A 14,817-nucleotide genomic window follows, 5' to 3' on the forward strand; every position below is an offset into this window, starting at 1 on the left:
ATTAATTAGCCAGCAATTTCAATATGTTGTACAAAAATACAAGTGTTATGTCGTGAGAATAGCAAAATTGCTGAAAACTGATATGTGAAAGATCCGGGATGTACATATTAAAAAGAAGTGATTCAAGGACTTAGCCACGGGAGCCCACTGTTCACTTTTCTTTCTTTACTTATTTTGTCGCCCATAATAACTTGGAATCTTCTGTCAGACAGCATCTGATTGATTAGTAGGAACCAGTTGTTTTGCAAATAATTTATTTCATTATGTTGTTTCGTACGGCTTGATTCGTTTTGTATGTGTCTACGATTTCTGAGCATTTCAAAAGCCTTGTAAGCGTTCCATGGTATTTAATTTTAGCGTGCAGGCTTCAACTTCGTTTATAAGAATAGACCAAACGTATTATTTAATAACTCTAATTAAAAATAATTTTTATTATTTAATTATAGTTTAACCAAATAAAATACTTACACTTTACTAATATCATCCTGAAGATGACTTCCTTGCTGTACAGCAACAGCGTAAGGTTTTTCAGCGAACACTTCACCAACTTCTGTAAGATTACAATTTTTGCTAATCTCATATTTAATTTCACTAGAATCATGTATAAAAGCGTAATCAGCATCCAAATGCTCATTTACGTTGCTAAATCCTTCTGCTGCATTTTCTACGGGATTTGAGTCATTTATTGCTAGAAGAATGTGTCCGTATTGTTCTTTGATTGGGTAGTCCCATACTCTGTATCTACCGTCGTCTATTGATGCGTTCAAAGTCAGTTCTTTCCACATCCTAAAACAATACAGATGTACTCGTACATAAATTATAAGTAAACATTAAACTATAAGTAAATTATATTTTAATTTTATCTGACTCACTTATAATGACGATTCATACAGTTTTTATGACACAGCTCATAATAATTCTCAACGTAATGTAATAAACCACTTACGAATAATTTCAAAACTATTTGAAATTTTCTTTAAATGTTTAAAATGTTCCAGTAATTTTAGTAAACCAATAACGTGGATAAGAACGTAATTATTATTAAGAACCTTTTGTTTCAGTTAAGATTTTTATTTTTGACTGTTTAGACCAGCGGTTCTCAACCGTTTAGCACAGGCGCCCCCTTTTAACACTGAAGATAGCTCACGCCTCCCCTCCAATCAATAATGGGTTGGTTTAAGTTAGAACAGTGAAATTGTGAAACTGACGACTAACTCTACGTTAGCAAAAGCTGGAATGCAAAATAAAAATCCAGATATATTTAAATACGAAAATTTATTTGATGTCTCATTAAACTTAACATTGTTGATTTATTTGAGAAAAAGAATAATCTAAAAATCAATTAAGCATATTAAAGTTAAAAGTCTTATATGAGTGTTTTTGCACTTTCAATGCGAGGGTTGGCATTGTCTGTTCTTGACAAGTTTTTGGATATTCGGTTGAAACTGTGTTAAAGCACACCTCAAGCCACTTTCGACGTAAAGACTTTAACGGTATTTTGATTTTATATACGTCAATGCAGAAAAACCAGATTTGCAAAGATATGTGGATGAAAACTGGACTAATAACTTCGCAGATACTAAAGCCACTTCTGGGTTAACAGGAAAGTAGGTTAACCAAAATTCTTCCAGGTCCATGTTTGCAAAGCTGCTGTTGCTTGTGAATCACATTTTAGGTCAATTGCCTGCTCTTAAAGGTTAACTAGAAGAATGTCAACTTCGATATGAAAAGGATCTCTTGTCAACTTAAATTCCCAGTTTTCCGAGCTAACATCTGGAAAGTACTTTCGAATTTGATTTTTCAGTTCTTCCAAATGCCGTGATATGACGTTTATCAAATCCGAAACTAGATGTAGTGGCAGGGTTTGAATATCATCGAGGAGATCGCTTAGTTTAGGAAAAGAGGAAAAGTTTGGCTTGAAACTGTGAATGTGAAGGCGGCGTTGCCAAAGCGATATTTTTTCTATATACCCCTTAATTGCATCATAAGTGTTTATGAGGTTTTTACGGCCTTGAAACTTCAGATTCAGGACATTAAGTGTTTCATAAAAGTCAGACAAATAAGCCAAGTAAAAGATATTTTTATAATCTGTAAATCTTCTATGAAGATCTTATTGTTTTGAAGTCATTAAGAAAATTTCAACTTCTGACTTTAATTGAATAATCTTGCAAGCATATTTCCTTTGGATAACCACCGGACTTCTGTGTGAAACAGGATGGTTTCCTGATTACTATTCAGTTCTTGACATAGTGCCTGAAAGAGCCTAGTGTTTAATGCGCTGGATTTGATGTGGTTAATTATTTTAATTACTAAATATAATGTGACGTTGAGAGGTTCAGGTGAAGTCTGACTAGCTAAAGCTTGTCTGTGATTAATGCAGTGAGAACCAATTATCCTAGGGTTCTTCTTTTTTGCCAATTCCATAAATCCAGATCGACATCCTGTCATGGATTGGACCCCATCAGTACATATGCCAATTACTTTCTCCCATGGAAGTTCATTGATTACTAAAAAATCTTCAAGAGCAGAAAATATGTCAATGACTTTAGTTGTTGTTTCAAGAGATGTTAAAAACAATATTTCCTCCAGGAACCGTTTTCTGTCAATAAATCGACAGTAAAACAATAACTGTGCATGCTTTGAAATATCAGTTGTTTCGTCACACTGCAAAGAAAAAAACGGTGAACCTTTTAATTTTTACAATAGTTGATTTTTCAAATCCAGAGCCATGTCATCAATTCTACGTTTTACTGTGTCGTTTGAAAGAGAAATTTTTTCTACTTTCTTACAACTGTCTTCACCAAGTACGGTACTACAGGCAGTAAGTAAACAATGTTTAATTAGTGACTCACCAATAGTATGTAGTTTTTTGTCTTTAACTATCGAAAGTGCTATTTTGTATGATGCTTCCACAGCTTTCTCATTTTTAACACGAAAATTTACAGTAGAGTCAAGTTTCATACGTTTTAGGCTGCTTTTTTTGGCAATAAAAAATTCTGGGCCTTCATCTTTCAAAGAAGAATGGTTTGTAATTAGATGCCGTTCCAAACGTCCGGGGTGCACTGCATCATTACTAAGAACAGCATGGCAGTTGACACACTGAGATAAATGACTGCCGTTTTTTTCCATAAAGGTAAAACCATACTTGATATAATCGTCTGAATACAATCTTTTCTTTGGAAGTGACTTAGCCATTTTCAAAGCTGTTACACAACACTATTAAATAATTCACAAACAATCACTCTGTTATTAAATAACGATTACACTGATTGCTACAAACAGCACACATACGCTGTCTACTGAGACTGACGCATGAGACGGAGTCACTGAACTGGAGCCAGGAGTGCTTGCAATACAGTGTTGGTAAATATACTTTGCGCTCCTACGATGTTGCCATACACAAGACTATCGTGTTTAACTCAGGTTGTGTGTTTGAGTAAAACGATTTTAATCACGTTTAAATAAAGAAATATTTCTAAACAAAATAAAAATACGAAATACAAAATATTTTGTTTTTTAACAAAATATATATTTTTTAATTTTTATTTATTTTTTCTTTGTACCCTCACGCCTTTCCTGAAATTCTCTCACGCCCCCCAGGTTGAGAACCACTGGTTTAGACCTTTACACATTACGTGCAGAATCTTAGTTTTATACCAATAGGGACAAAAAAGCAATATAAAGTGAGCTCGTGTATTAAAATGGAACAAACATCCAAATTTACTACTTTGAAATTAAATGTATTTGAAGACTGTAATATTAAACGTACATTACGCTGAAGTACATAAACACCCCACTATAGTCTAGTTTCGAAATTGTAGACACTAAATTCCAAGAAATGGTGATTACCAATCGGAGTTATTCGTAGTCTTCCAGTGGCGTAGAAAAGTTTTTTTGTAAGAGTACGAGGTAGCGTTACTTGTATTAAAGTATTTTTACAAATTATATGTACTAATAATCTCTTCTTAGCATTAAGAAATTTCTCAACAAATATGTGGGATCGGTCATAATGCAACTGAACAATTTGATGATGATGATGATGATGATAGTGTGTTTGGCATGAAAACCAGTCCTTTTGCCACAAATTTTTAAATGATTTATGTTATGTTTATCAATTAAAAACTTGATTGTACTAAATTTATATTATATATCCGGATGCATATAAGTGATTACATATGAGTTCGTATATAGATTTCTGATTCAATGACAGTAGGTGGGTTATGTTTACTGGAAGTTGCACATTACTTTTAACTAGGTTTTCATAAAACGTAGATGAGAGTGCTTTATTTTTAATACATCCAAACAGGATGTGATTAACATCACACTGGGAAATATTATCGCATAAACACTTTCCTGATTCTATAATGTTTAATCTAGCCAGGTGAGCAGGAACAGCACCGTGACCAGTTTTTAATCTTGTGATAGTTGCTGCTGATCGTTTAGATATATTATAATGGAATATGTGTGGTAATTCTGTTAGGGATGGTAACGTAGGATGGATCTTGTAATAATGATTATTTGAAGTATTCGCCAATATTTTCCATCTGTCTTGCCAGTTAAAATTTATTTTTTTAGTATAAAAATTGATTAGGTCTGATACTGTGTAAATATGTTCTTGTATACCTGAATGAGTAGAATCCTTAGCGAGCTCGTCTACTATTTCATTACCTTTTATCCCGGAGTGACTTTTTGCCCAAATAAATGTTATATCTTTGTTTCTCATTTTTTGTTTAATGTCACATATCAGCTCAGATGTTTTATGGTTTAACTCAGTATTATTAAGTCCACTAAGAATTGACTTAGAGTCTGAGATGATCACAGCATCTTGCAAATTTGCGTGCTCTAGCCAATCCAGAGCTTTCCTAATAGCTACCGCTTCTGCAGTGTAAATAGAGCAATGTGGAGGAAGCTTTATTTTAAGTGATTTGTTTTTGGAAGGAATATACACTGCAGACCCTACTTTCCCATCCTTCAGTTTAGAACCATCTGTGTAAATTATAGTTTCATTAGTAAATTCACTCAATATGGAGTTCAACAGCTTGTTATTTATTTGATGTGAATCTGAATATTTCGGAAATATAATATTTAATTTTTTTAAGATTGTATTAAATTCTAATTTATAAGATGGTTTAATATAATTTGTTGAAAGTGTAACCGGTAAATCATTGGTTTCCAGAAAGGCATCTGCTAATGGTGGTGAATTTTTTATTCTCCAATAATTGTTTACTAGATTTTGAATGGATAACTCATACAGCATACTTAGTAGGCCACTTGTTCTAGCCCTTAATTTTAATACATATTTTGTTGCTAATAAATTTCTACGATATTCTAATGGCATTTCATTACTTTCAGCAAGTAACAGGGGGCATGGTGTTGATTTCATAGCACCCAAAGTTAATCTCAAACTTTTAAACTGAATACGATCTATTTTTAGTAAATGTGTTTTGCTTGCTGATCCGTATAACACACATCCGTAATCCAAAATTGATCGCACGTAGGTCCTGTAAAACATCAATGCAACTTTGGGATCAGCACCCCATTTTCTGCAAGTGACACATTTAAGAAGATTAATGCCTTTCTCACATCTTTTTTTTACATATTGGACATGTTTAGACCATAGTAATTTGGGGTCTAGGATTATACCAAGATATTTATATTCAGTGACAACGGGTATATCATATCCTGACAGGTGTAGACTATCAGGCGTACGTAACCTATGTCTTGTAAATATCATAATGGCAGATTTTTCTGGGGATATAGTAAGTTCGTGGTCTTTAGTCCAATTATCTACTAGTTTCATGATGTGTTCCAGGACCTCCACACAATCGTCATATGAATCACGGACGGAGTAAATACATATATCATCGGCGTACTGTATACATTTTATGGAATCAACAAAAATGTCGTGTATACTTGCCGAAAATATGTTGAAGAGAACTGAACAATTTAGACATCGGATTATAAACACTAACAGAAAGTTAAAATATGCATACAGTATGCTCAAATTAAATAAAATATTTAAATTTATTAAAATTAAATTTACGTTAAGATGTGTAAGAGGTGAAACGATTGCATCAGTTACAAAACTCTGTATTGATGATAAACTTTGTGAAAATTTGGAATGTCGATATACCCGATCGATGAGATCTGGTATTTTTCAGTTTTTTAATTAACAATTCATATAACTCGTCCTGGGTAAATGGATATGACACCATTTTTGTTGTTGAGTTATCGTTAATACCGTTATCAACTACACATGTAGTCCTTACAAAGGAAATATGATGAACAAATATGATCGATAAATGAAATTGAGGTATTTTCTACTCTAGTTGGCCAAAAAATATTATCACTAAACAGATAACAGTAGACATCTGTCTACAAGTTTATTGTAGGTAAAATTTGTTTTATATGTATAGTTTTATAATAAATGTTAGGAATAATAGACGCTGAAAGGTTACTTATTTCGGACAAAAAAAGAAAATTTATAGAATTAAAAACTTCAATGTCGTTTAATAAATCATTTATTTTATAAACACTAAAAGTTTACATTTAAACATAAAACATAGATACTTTAGTTTGCTCCCAAACACAATTTTACTTTTTTCAAATTGTTTGGGAATTCCCATTATACTATTTATTAACAACTGGTTTATTGAAAACGACTTTATTGATGCTTTTACTGAAATACATCAGTACTATAGGTGAAATGAAGCGGTTAACACGTTTTTTTTAGAGTTCTGACAAATATGGAAGGCAAAAATAGTTGTCGTAAAGGAAAAATCGTTGAAAAAATTTTTCGGAATGTGAAAAAACTATTTTATACAATGAGTATTGTGGATTCCATGAAAGGAGTAACTATATGCTGGTCACTGACATTGTAACTATATGTACCGATTTGACAAGTGTCTAGAAGTGTCAACAGAATTCTAAAACATTTAAACAACGTGAAGGTAAGTCGGATGCGACTGTTGAAAAAATTGAAACCAAAGGGAGAAAACTTATTCAGTTTGAAGAGGATATTAAATATGCTATTAAAAAAACGTGCTTTCTATTTTCCAATCGAAATTTCAACATTACAGAAAGTCGCAGCCGAAATAGATTCCGACGATTTGGTACCCAAAATATCAGGACGTGTATTATTGCAAACATTAAGGCAAATGAACATTAAATATATGAAAAGAAGTAGGAACAGTATTCTTAAAGGAAGAGAAGATATTCTTTTGTGAAGGAGACATTACCTGAAAAAAATCCAAGACCATCCTTGTGAAGGAAGAAAAATCTATTTTTTAGACGAAACTTAGGTAAGACCGGACTGTCTCAACGTTTTAACAAGATTTTGAAGTTAGAAACCATCGCCAAGCCTTTATTGAAGGAGGCAAATAGCCGAATACAAAAAATATAGTGTCCACGAAATGGCTCGTCAAAAGAACATAATTGTTTTGCACCTCGCTCGTTATCATTGTGAGCTGAGACCTATCGAACTTATATGGACTCAAATAAAAAATCAAGTAGCGAAGGAAAGCTAAACTTTTAAAATAGATGATGTGAAAAGTCTACTGCTACAGAAAACGTCACGCCAGACTTATTGGGAAAATTACATTACATATACTAGAAAGCAGAATATGGGATCTAGACATTAAAGTGAATATTTCCATTGAACCATTAATTATCAATGTGACTAATCGTGATTGCAATACACATAGGTATAGGTAATAGGTAAGTAAATTTGTTTACATAAATTGCCAAATTAAAATAATTACGCCTTTTATAACTTCTACATACCTTACTAATTTTTAAAGGCTAAATAAGCTTTACGTAATTATGTTTTAAATTCATACAAAAACATAAATTTGGCAAAAATATAAAATAAAAAAAATGGGCTTTTTTAGCACATATAATTTTAAAAATTTACTTAACAACGTAAACGATACGCTACTGAGTGTCAAGTGAACACACACCACACACTGATTGATAGATCTCTCTCTAGCCTGCGGCTTCGATTATCTATAATAGTATTCTTTCTTCCTGGTCAGCGTCAGCGTAGTTATGTTTTATTAGATGTTTTAACAGGTCGCTTATTCTGTAACTATTTTAGTGTATGTAAATGATTAATATAAAAGTTGACAAATTATCTATAATCACAAACTGGTATAAGTCGTTAAAATTTCATGTTCATATCTTAGAATTTAGTGTGAACAATTTCGATCACTATAATACTGTTTGGAATGTAGCTTCTAAATTTTCCACTATGAACGAAGTTCGAGAAGCAACAAATCAGTCTTTTGAAATAACGAAAGTAAGGAACAAGGAAGTTATAGAAGCACCGAAATCGAAAAACAAAAAAAATACTCCAGCAAAAGGAAGATATTGTAAAGCAAACAATTCGAACAAATTGGTACTCATTTTATTTTCAAAATAAGTTTCCTACTTTGCTCAAAATTTTAGCAGCTTAAGCTTTATTAATGGTGACAAATGACATAATATCCTCCTTTGACAATAAAAATCTAGTGAGGGTAATAACCTATTATATTTATTTTCTGTAGTAACTTTGATTGATTCTTTTTTATGGTTGATATTAGTTAGAATTGTGTCAAATAACTTCGATCCCTTAGACCCTATAGAGAACACATCATCTACATATCTCCACGAAAGACCAAATCTGATATATACTTTATTAAACATTTCACAAATAAAAACTAAAACATATCTCTTTTGCATTATATTTATTAATTGATAGAATACGCACAATTAATACTTACTTATAAAGAATGTCTTCAGCATATTTCATGTTAATAAAGTATTTATGGGTTTGGGAGTTTTTTACGACTGTGTAGTTAATTCTTGACTGTCTCGCTAATTGTTCTAAGGACTGAACAGGCGCCTTAAAAATGAAAAAGCAAACAAATTTTATATAAATCCAATAACAAATTTGGTTTAATATATCGTCCCTACCATTTCCAACTATCGAATGTGAAAAGTAGAACTTTTCAGGAGAGGAAGATAACTCTTTTTTAGAGAATCCTAAATCAGCGCCTTGACGAATGGAAAATTTTTTATGTTTTTTATATTTAATGTTTAATCCTTGTTAGATTGATAAAAAAATTAAACTGCTTACCGTTTTTTTTTTATTTAAACATAGAGAACCCACATCAACCATCAAGGGTTATTAGTGGGGGATATACACAGTAGTACAGTTTGATAAATTAAAGTTTATTATAAATGTTTATGTCTTTTAGAAACTGCAATAAATCCGAGATATTTGTCTTCTTGTAAGCGCACTTCTCAGGTTTCCACTAATTCCTCGGCATGTTCTCTGAGGTTGGAACTGCGGGCAGTCGATTATCAGATGCTTCACGGTGAGTTGAGTAGAGCAGTAGGCACAAATCGGAGCTGGTTCTTTATTTAGAAGGTGTTGGTGTGTTAGTATTGTGTGGCCGATTCGAAGACGATTTACGATTACTTGATCTCTTCTTTTTACTTGTTGTGGTAGGCTGGCGTCTACTCGAGGCTTTATTGTTTTCAATTTAGAGTCTGTTGCGTCCCAGGTTGCTTCCCATAAATTTATTATACGATTCATGGACTGTCGTTTATGGTCGGTGTGGGGGTATTTAGTAATTTCTGGAACATTTTTATTTCTGATGAAAATCCTCGTTGCCTTTAATGCCAATGTGTGAAGGTATCCAAATAAATGTAACCTTTTTATTTATATGGTGTAGTGCATTAAGTTCATTTCTTATATTTTGTGCAATAGGATGGCTAGGGAAAAGTTGATTAATTCCATGAATTGCGCTGAGTGAATCTGTGATGATTAAAATATTATTTTCAGTCGTCGAAGAGAAGTTTTTGATAGCTTCTAATATCGCTGTGGTTTCCCCGGTGTAAATGCTGCAGTGCCGTGGAATTCTAATGGCATATTTGTAATTTTTATTTGTGAAGGCTGCGGCATGGCCATTTTCAGTTTTTGATGCATCTGTGTATATTATGTGGTGGTTTATTACAAATCATTTAATTAAAAATTGATAAATTGATTAATAAAAGTTGTAGGATAAAATGGGAAAATTATGTTTAAAGAAATTATTAAAAGTATTTTTATGAAAGTATGTATTACTCGAAAATTAATGTAATTAGAAAGATAAAGAACTACTACTACTAAGGATTTCCACAGTTTTCACTGTCTTCCTTCACTCAACCGTTTTCTCCAATTTTCCCTGTCATTCCAGTCTCCATCTCGCAGGGTTCTTTTCTCCATAGCCTCGTCGATTTCATCTCTGAATGACCTTCGGGGTCTTCCTCTCTTTCTTCTTCCAATCGGGCTCCATTCTGTGATTTTGTTTATCCAGCGTCCTCTGTCCGCTCTTCTGACGTGGCCGTACCAGGATAGTCTCTTCTCCTCTATATAGTCGATTATGTCTGATTGCACTCCCATTCTCCGCTTAATCTCTGCGTTTTCAATTCTGTCTCTTTTTGTAAGTCTACAGCTTCTCCTCAGGAACTCCATTTCTACTGCTCTTATTCTACCTCTATTTCTCTTGTTTATTGTCCAGTTTTCGGACCCATATGTCAGGATACTTCTTGTCAGGGTGTTATATATTCTCTTTTTTGTCTTTATCGTAATGTTCTTATCCCACAACACTGAGTTTAGTTGTCTTATACAGTTTCTTGTTTGTCTCAGTCTGTTGGTTATATCTTCTTCTGTTGTTCCCTGGTTCGATATTATGGTTCCTAAATACTTGAATTTATCTGTTCCATTTATTTGTCTTCCCTCGTCTATCTCTAGGTTTCTCATATCCTTGTTTTCTGTTGTTAGGTATTCGGTTTTCTCTAAGTTTATTTCCATTCCGTTGTTTTTATATTCTTCTTCTAGTTTTCTGAGCATAAAGCTGAGATCTTCTTCATCTTGTGCGATGACTACTTGATCGACGGCAAGGTAAAGAACACAAAAGTTAAAAATAATCACAATACATTAATTATGAAACTTCACGTCCTGTATATACCTCAAATACTCAGTCATGACCCTCAATTGTTGTAAAATAATGGTAAATTAAAAGTTATAAATTTTGATTTAAACGTTATCATTGTCTTCATATGCCTCAGGTTCTGGAAGACAATCTCTGGCAGTACTAGATGCTGGTAAAGACTGGTAATATTGGTGGTATGATCTAAGTATTAAGTTTTGTTCACATAGTGACAAGAGGTTTTTTCTTCGTATCCGGGATTGGAAGCCTTTCTTCGTAAGCTTTAACGGGGTTTATACTATTTTGTTTGTCTCTTTTTTGTTTGGTTTCAAGAGATAAAAAGTTTCCGTCAATGCTAGTCTTCATGAAAAAATTGTTATTTTCATTTTTCCGATACTGGTACTATATACCATCACTATATTTAAATTAGTATTTTCATTACTTGTTTGCCCTTCATCTTTTACTTCAATTTCTCTTTCATACTGTTTTTGCTTGTTCTTTGGTGTTATTTTATTTTCTAGTGCAAATGTCACTGTTCTTTAGTTAAAATCTAAGAAGTCGTCATGAAGTAGGTATGTCACTTCAAACGGACATGGGTTAGTGCGTGCAAGTCTTATAATTTGTGTTCATCTTTCGAGGGTGTATACAGGAGAATTTTTTGACTTGAATTCAATTTTTGAATGGACAGAATCGAATTCCATTTCTGAGTGACCCAATACCAAAAACACATGGTCAATTGTTTTTGAATTTGGGTAACAATTAACAACATATTGACACATGGCAGAAAAAGCAAAGTTTTTCTGTTGTCCACCGCAATTGTCGGACATCATTTTGACATGTTCAATATCAGGGTAAGACATGTTGTATTTAAATATAAATGTAGCAATTTCAGTACTACCGCGTTTTTCCTCGGTTTCATCCCATTCCCATATGAAACATTGGACGCTCCCGTCTCCTAAATTATAAATGGTCAAATTATACATGGAAAGTTTTTTCACATAAAAAAAGGTCCTGCAGCTTCTTTAGGCGTTAACAAAACAGATTGCAGATCGAAATTAAATGCTAATATTTTCCTATTCTCCAAAGCCGACTGTTTATCTTCATTTCTTTTTTTTTCTCGCTGCATCTTTTCTTTCGAGGTGTTTGTGATGGGCTTCGAGGTTTAAAACCTTTTCGTCATCTGGACTACCATCATAAGTGACCCAAACTTTGCAAAGGCCTTTTTTCTGCTTGTGAAATTTCATAAATGTGACACATTCGTCATTTTGCGTTGCACAATAAATATGCCTTTAGTTATATTTATACAAAACAAAAGTATCGAATATTCCATTTTCGTCAGTTTGCAGTATATTCGATATTTTGACCAAAACAAAATGACAAAATGTTCATATTCGATAGTTTAATGAAGATATTTCCCGCGTTATTTATCAAGCTATAATTTCGATATTTTGCTACAAGGTGTATCGCGTCTAATGCAAGGACAAGGTATCGAATCTGAAAAACCCGATTTTTCATATTCGATAGTTGGAAATGGTAGGGACGATATAATAAATATGATTTAGATTTACATATTATAACTACATAAAGAATATCATAAAATTATGTTTAACAAATGTCATTTGATTTTTAATAATTATTTTTATAATAAATCGAGAACGACTGAATCGATTTGGCTTATTTTGGTTTTAAAATAATTATTTGAAGTCCTAGGAAGGTCTAATAGGTGAGAAAATGATGGAATTATAAAGATAATAGTAAAAACCACGGTTTTATTTTCCTTACAATTACATTATACCCTTATACAAAATGTTTTATTAAGACTCTACCTCTACAACAATGGTAGTTCATTTAAACATAAAATGACGTTTAATAAATGTTATCTCTATTTACTTTTTTCGTTTCGCATGAACTCGAGAAAATATAATGAAATTTTAAGGAAAATAATAAAAGCAGTTTGATTTTCCCATACACACAGTTATAAAATACTTATTTATACCATATACCATCAGATATCAACAACTGTTATGAGTTGTAAAGTGATTTAAAAAGTGTGATTTTTACTCGAGCGTAAAATATTTTTATTTTTGACAGAACTGTGTATGATTATAATCACAGAGTACACCACCCAACAAGAAGTGAAACGAAGGGATTTTTCGCAATCCAACTTTCTGTGAGAATCCGCCATGTTCTAAATAGTTTATCTGCCAACCTATAAAAACTGGATTTTGTTTACGTATTGAGAAGTGTTGTTTCGTATATATTGTTTAATAGTAAAAAAAGAATAATTCTATTATACATCTTACTTTTGTTTATACATATACATATTTTAATACCTTAAATAACATTAAAGATCGAATAATGTAATCTAAATTTAAACTAATGACATTTAATGGGTTTTTAACCAAATATTTATTGGCTCAAAACATGTACACCTAGAAACACTGCTGATGGAATGCAGATTCCGAAATCTTTTATAAAGGATTTTAAATAAATAAATTTTTTTTTATAATATAATATTAAAAAAAGAATAATATTGTTATATATTTTTTGTATATACATATACCTACCTACATATTTTAATACCTTAAAAAATCGATAAAAAGTAATTGAAATCGACTGATTTTTATCTCTATTTTGAAATTAACTCTCTCTTCTCTCTCTCTTTATCGGTTTTTTAACGTACTAGAATAATTTTAGTACGTTAATTTGTTTCGTTAAAAAAAAACAAATCGATATTTTTGACTTCAGACCTTTTTACTTATCAGTATAGCATTGATATATGGGTTATATTAAATTTTACAGAAAAAAATACAACTCATACAAAACAGATCTACTTAAAAAACATTAGTTTTAATAATTACTGTGTTTCTCAGTGTAACTATAACTTTAATACTGTTTTGAAAGAGTTCCTCATTACTTTTCTTAGTGTACTAAGTAGTGTGACTGTCATTCTCCCTCCGAAATTTCTGTCCTACGAACATCAAAGATACCGACAAAGCTTTCGCTTCTTGTTGGGTGGTGTATTCTGTGTTATAATTAAAAATAATTTTAAAATGTTCAACATAAAAAACGATTTTTCAACATTTTCTCTGCAATAAGTTAAAAATACAAGTTTGTGAATAAATTCAATACATTTTAATAATTATAAATTTAATGAAAGAATTTAATGAAAGAAATAAATAAACTTAAATTTTAAAATCTACCGAGAATGTTAAAAAATGTTAAAATCCAGCTGAGTATGCTAGATTCATAAGATTTTCCATATTAATTTTTATCGTAATTGTAATATATTTTAATCGTAATGATAAGTTACAGTCGTTGAGTTGCGCCAAATGTAGGCAACTTACAGTTGTTGGTTCAGAAAATTGTTAGATGTTGGACAAACAGCACATTCAGTACTCACGCTGCAATAGACGTTCTTAGCAAACCAAATGCAATATTATGTAACATTGAAACAAGAAGTGTAATATTTGCAGTGATGTAAACGACTTCTGTTATTATCTGGGATAAATATACTATGGCTCATAAAGATTCACTCGACATATTACATAGATGTAGGCAAGATTTAAACGGAAACGACAAACTATTCGGTGATGCTGTATTACTACTGTCTGGTGCCTTCCGATAAACATTACCGGTTATTAATCTCTTTACATATGAGGATTAGGTTAATGCATGTTTAACACAATCGTTTTTATGGCGAAATGTTAAAACAGTTCGATTGACCATTAAGATAAAAGTACAAGTGCAAAATGATCTACCGGCGCAAATATTTTCCAAATATTTGCTAAATATTGGAACCGTTAAAATAAATCTGCATCCAAATATACAATGCATCAAACTTTTAAATAATTTCTGCACG

General features: G+C 31.9%; 1 protein-coding gene across 1 annotated transcript in view; it reads right to left on the reverse strand.

Annotated features, from left to right (window-relative positions):
• Ir8a (Ionotropic receptor 8a) overlaps positions 1–14,817 on the reverse strand; it is a 72,062-nt gene that overhangs the window by 12,827 nt on the left and 44,418 nt on the right. Inside the window, exons 8-9 of the mRNA XM_072537169.1 lie at positions 8,760–8,881; positions 469–786 (exon numbers count right to left, since the gene is read on the reverse strand). Coding sequence (XP_072393270.1) covers positions 469–786; positions 8,760–8,881 — 440 coding nt within the window. The remainder of the gene's footprint in view (positions 1–468; positions 787–8,759; positions 8,882–14,817) is intronic.

This window comes from Diabrotica undecimpunctata, chromosome 7 (assembly GCF_040954645.1).
Source record: "Diabrotica undecimpunctata isolate CICGRU chromosome 7, icDiaUnde3, whole genome shotgun sequence".
In the NCBI taxonomy this organism is placed as follows: domain Eukaryota; kingdom Metazoa; phylum Arthropoda; class Insecta; order Coleoptera; family Chrysomelidae; genus Diabrotica; species Diabrotica undecimpunctata.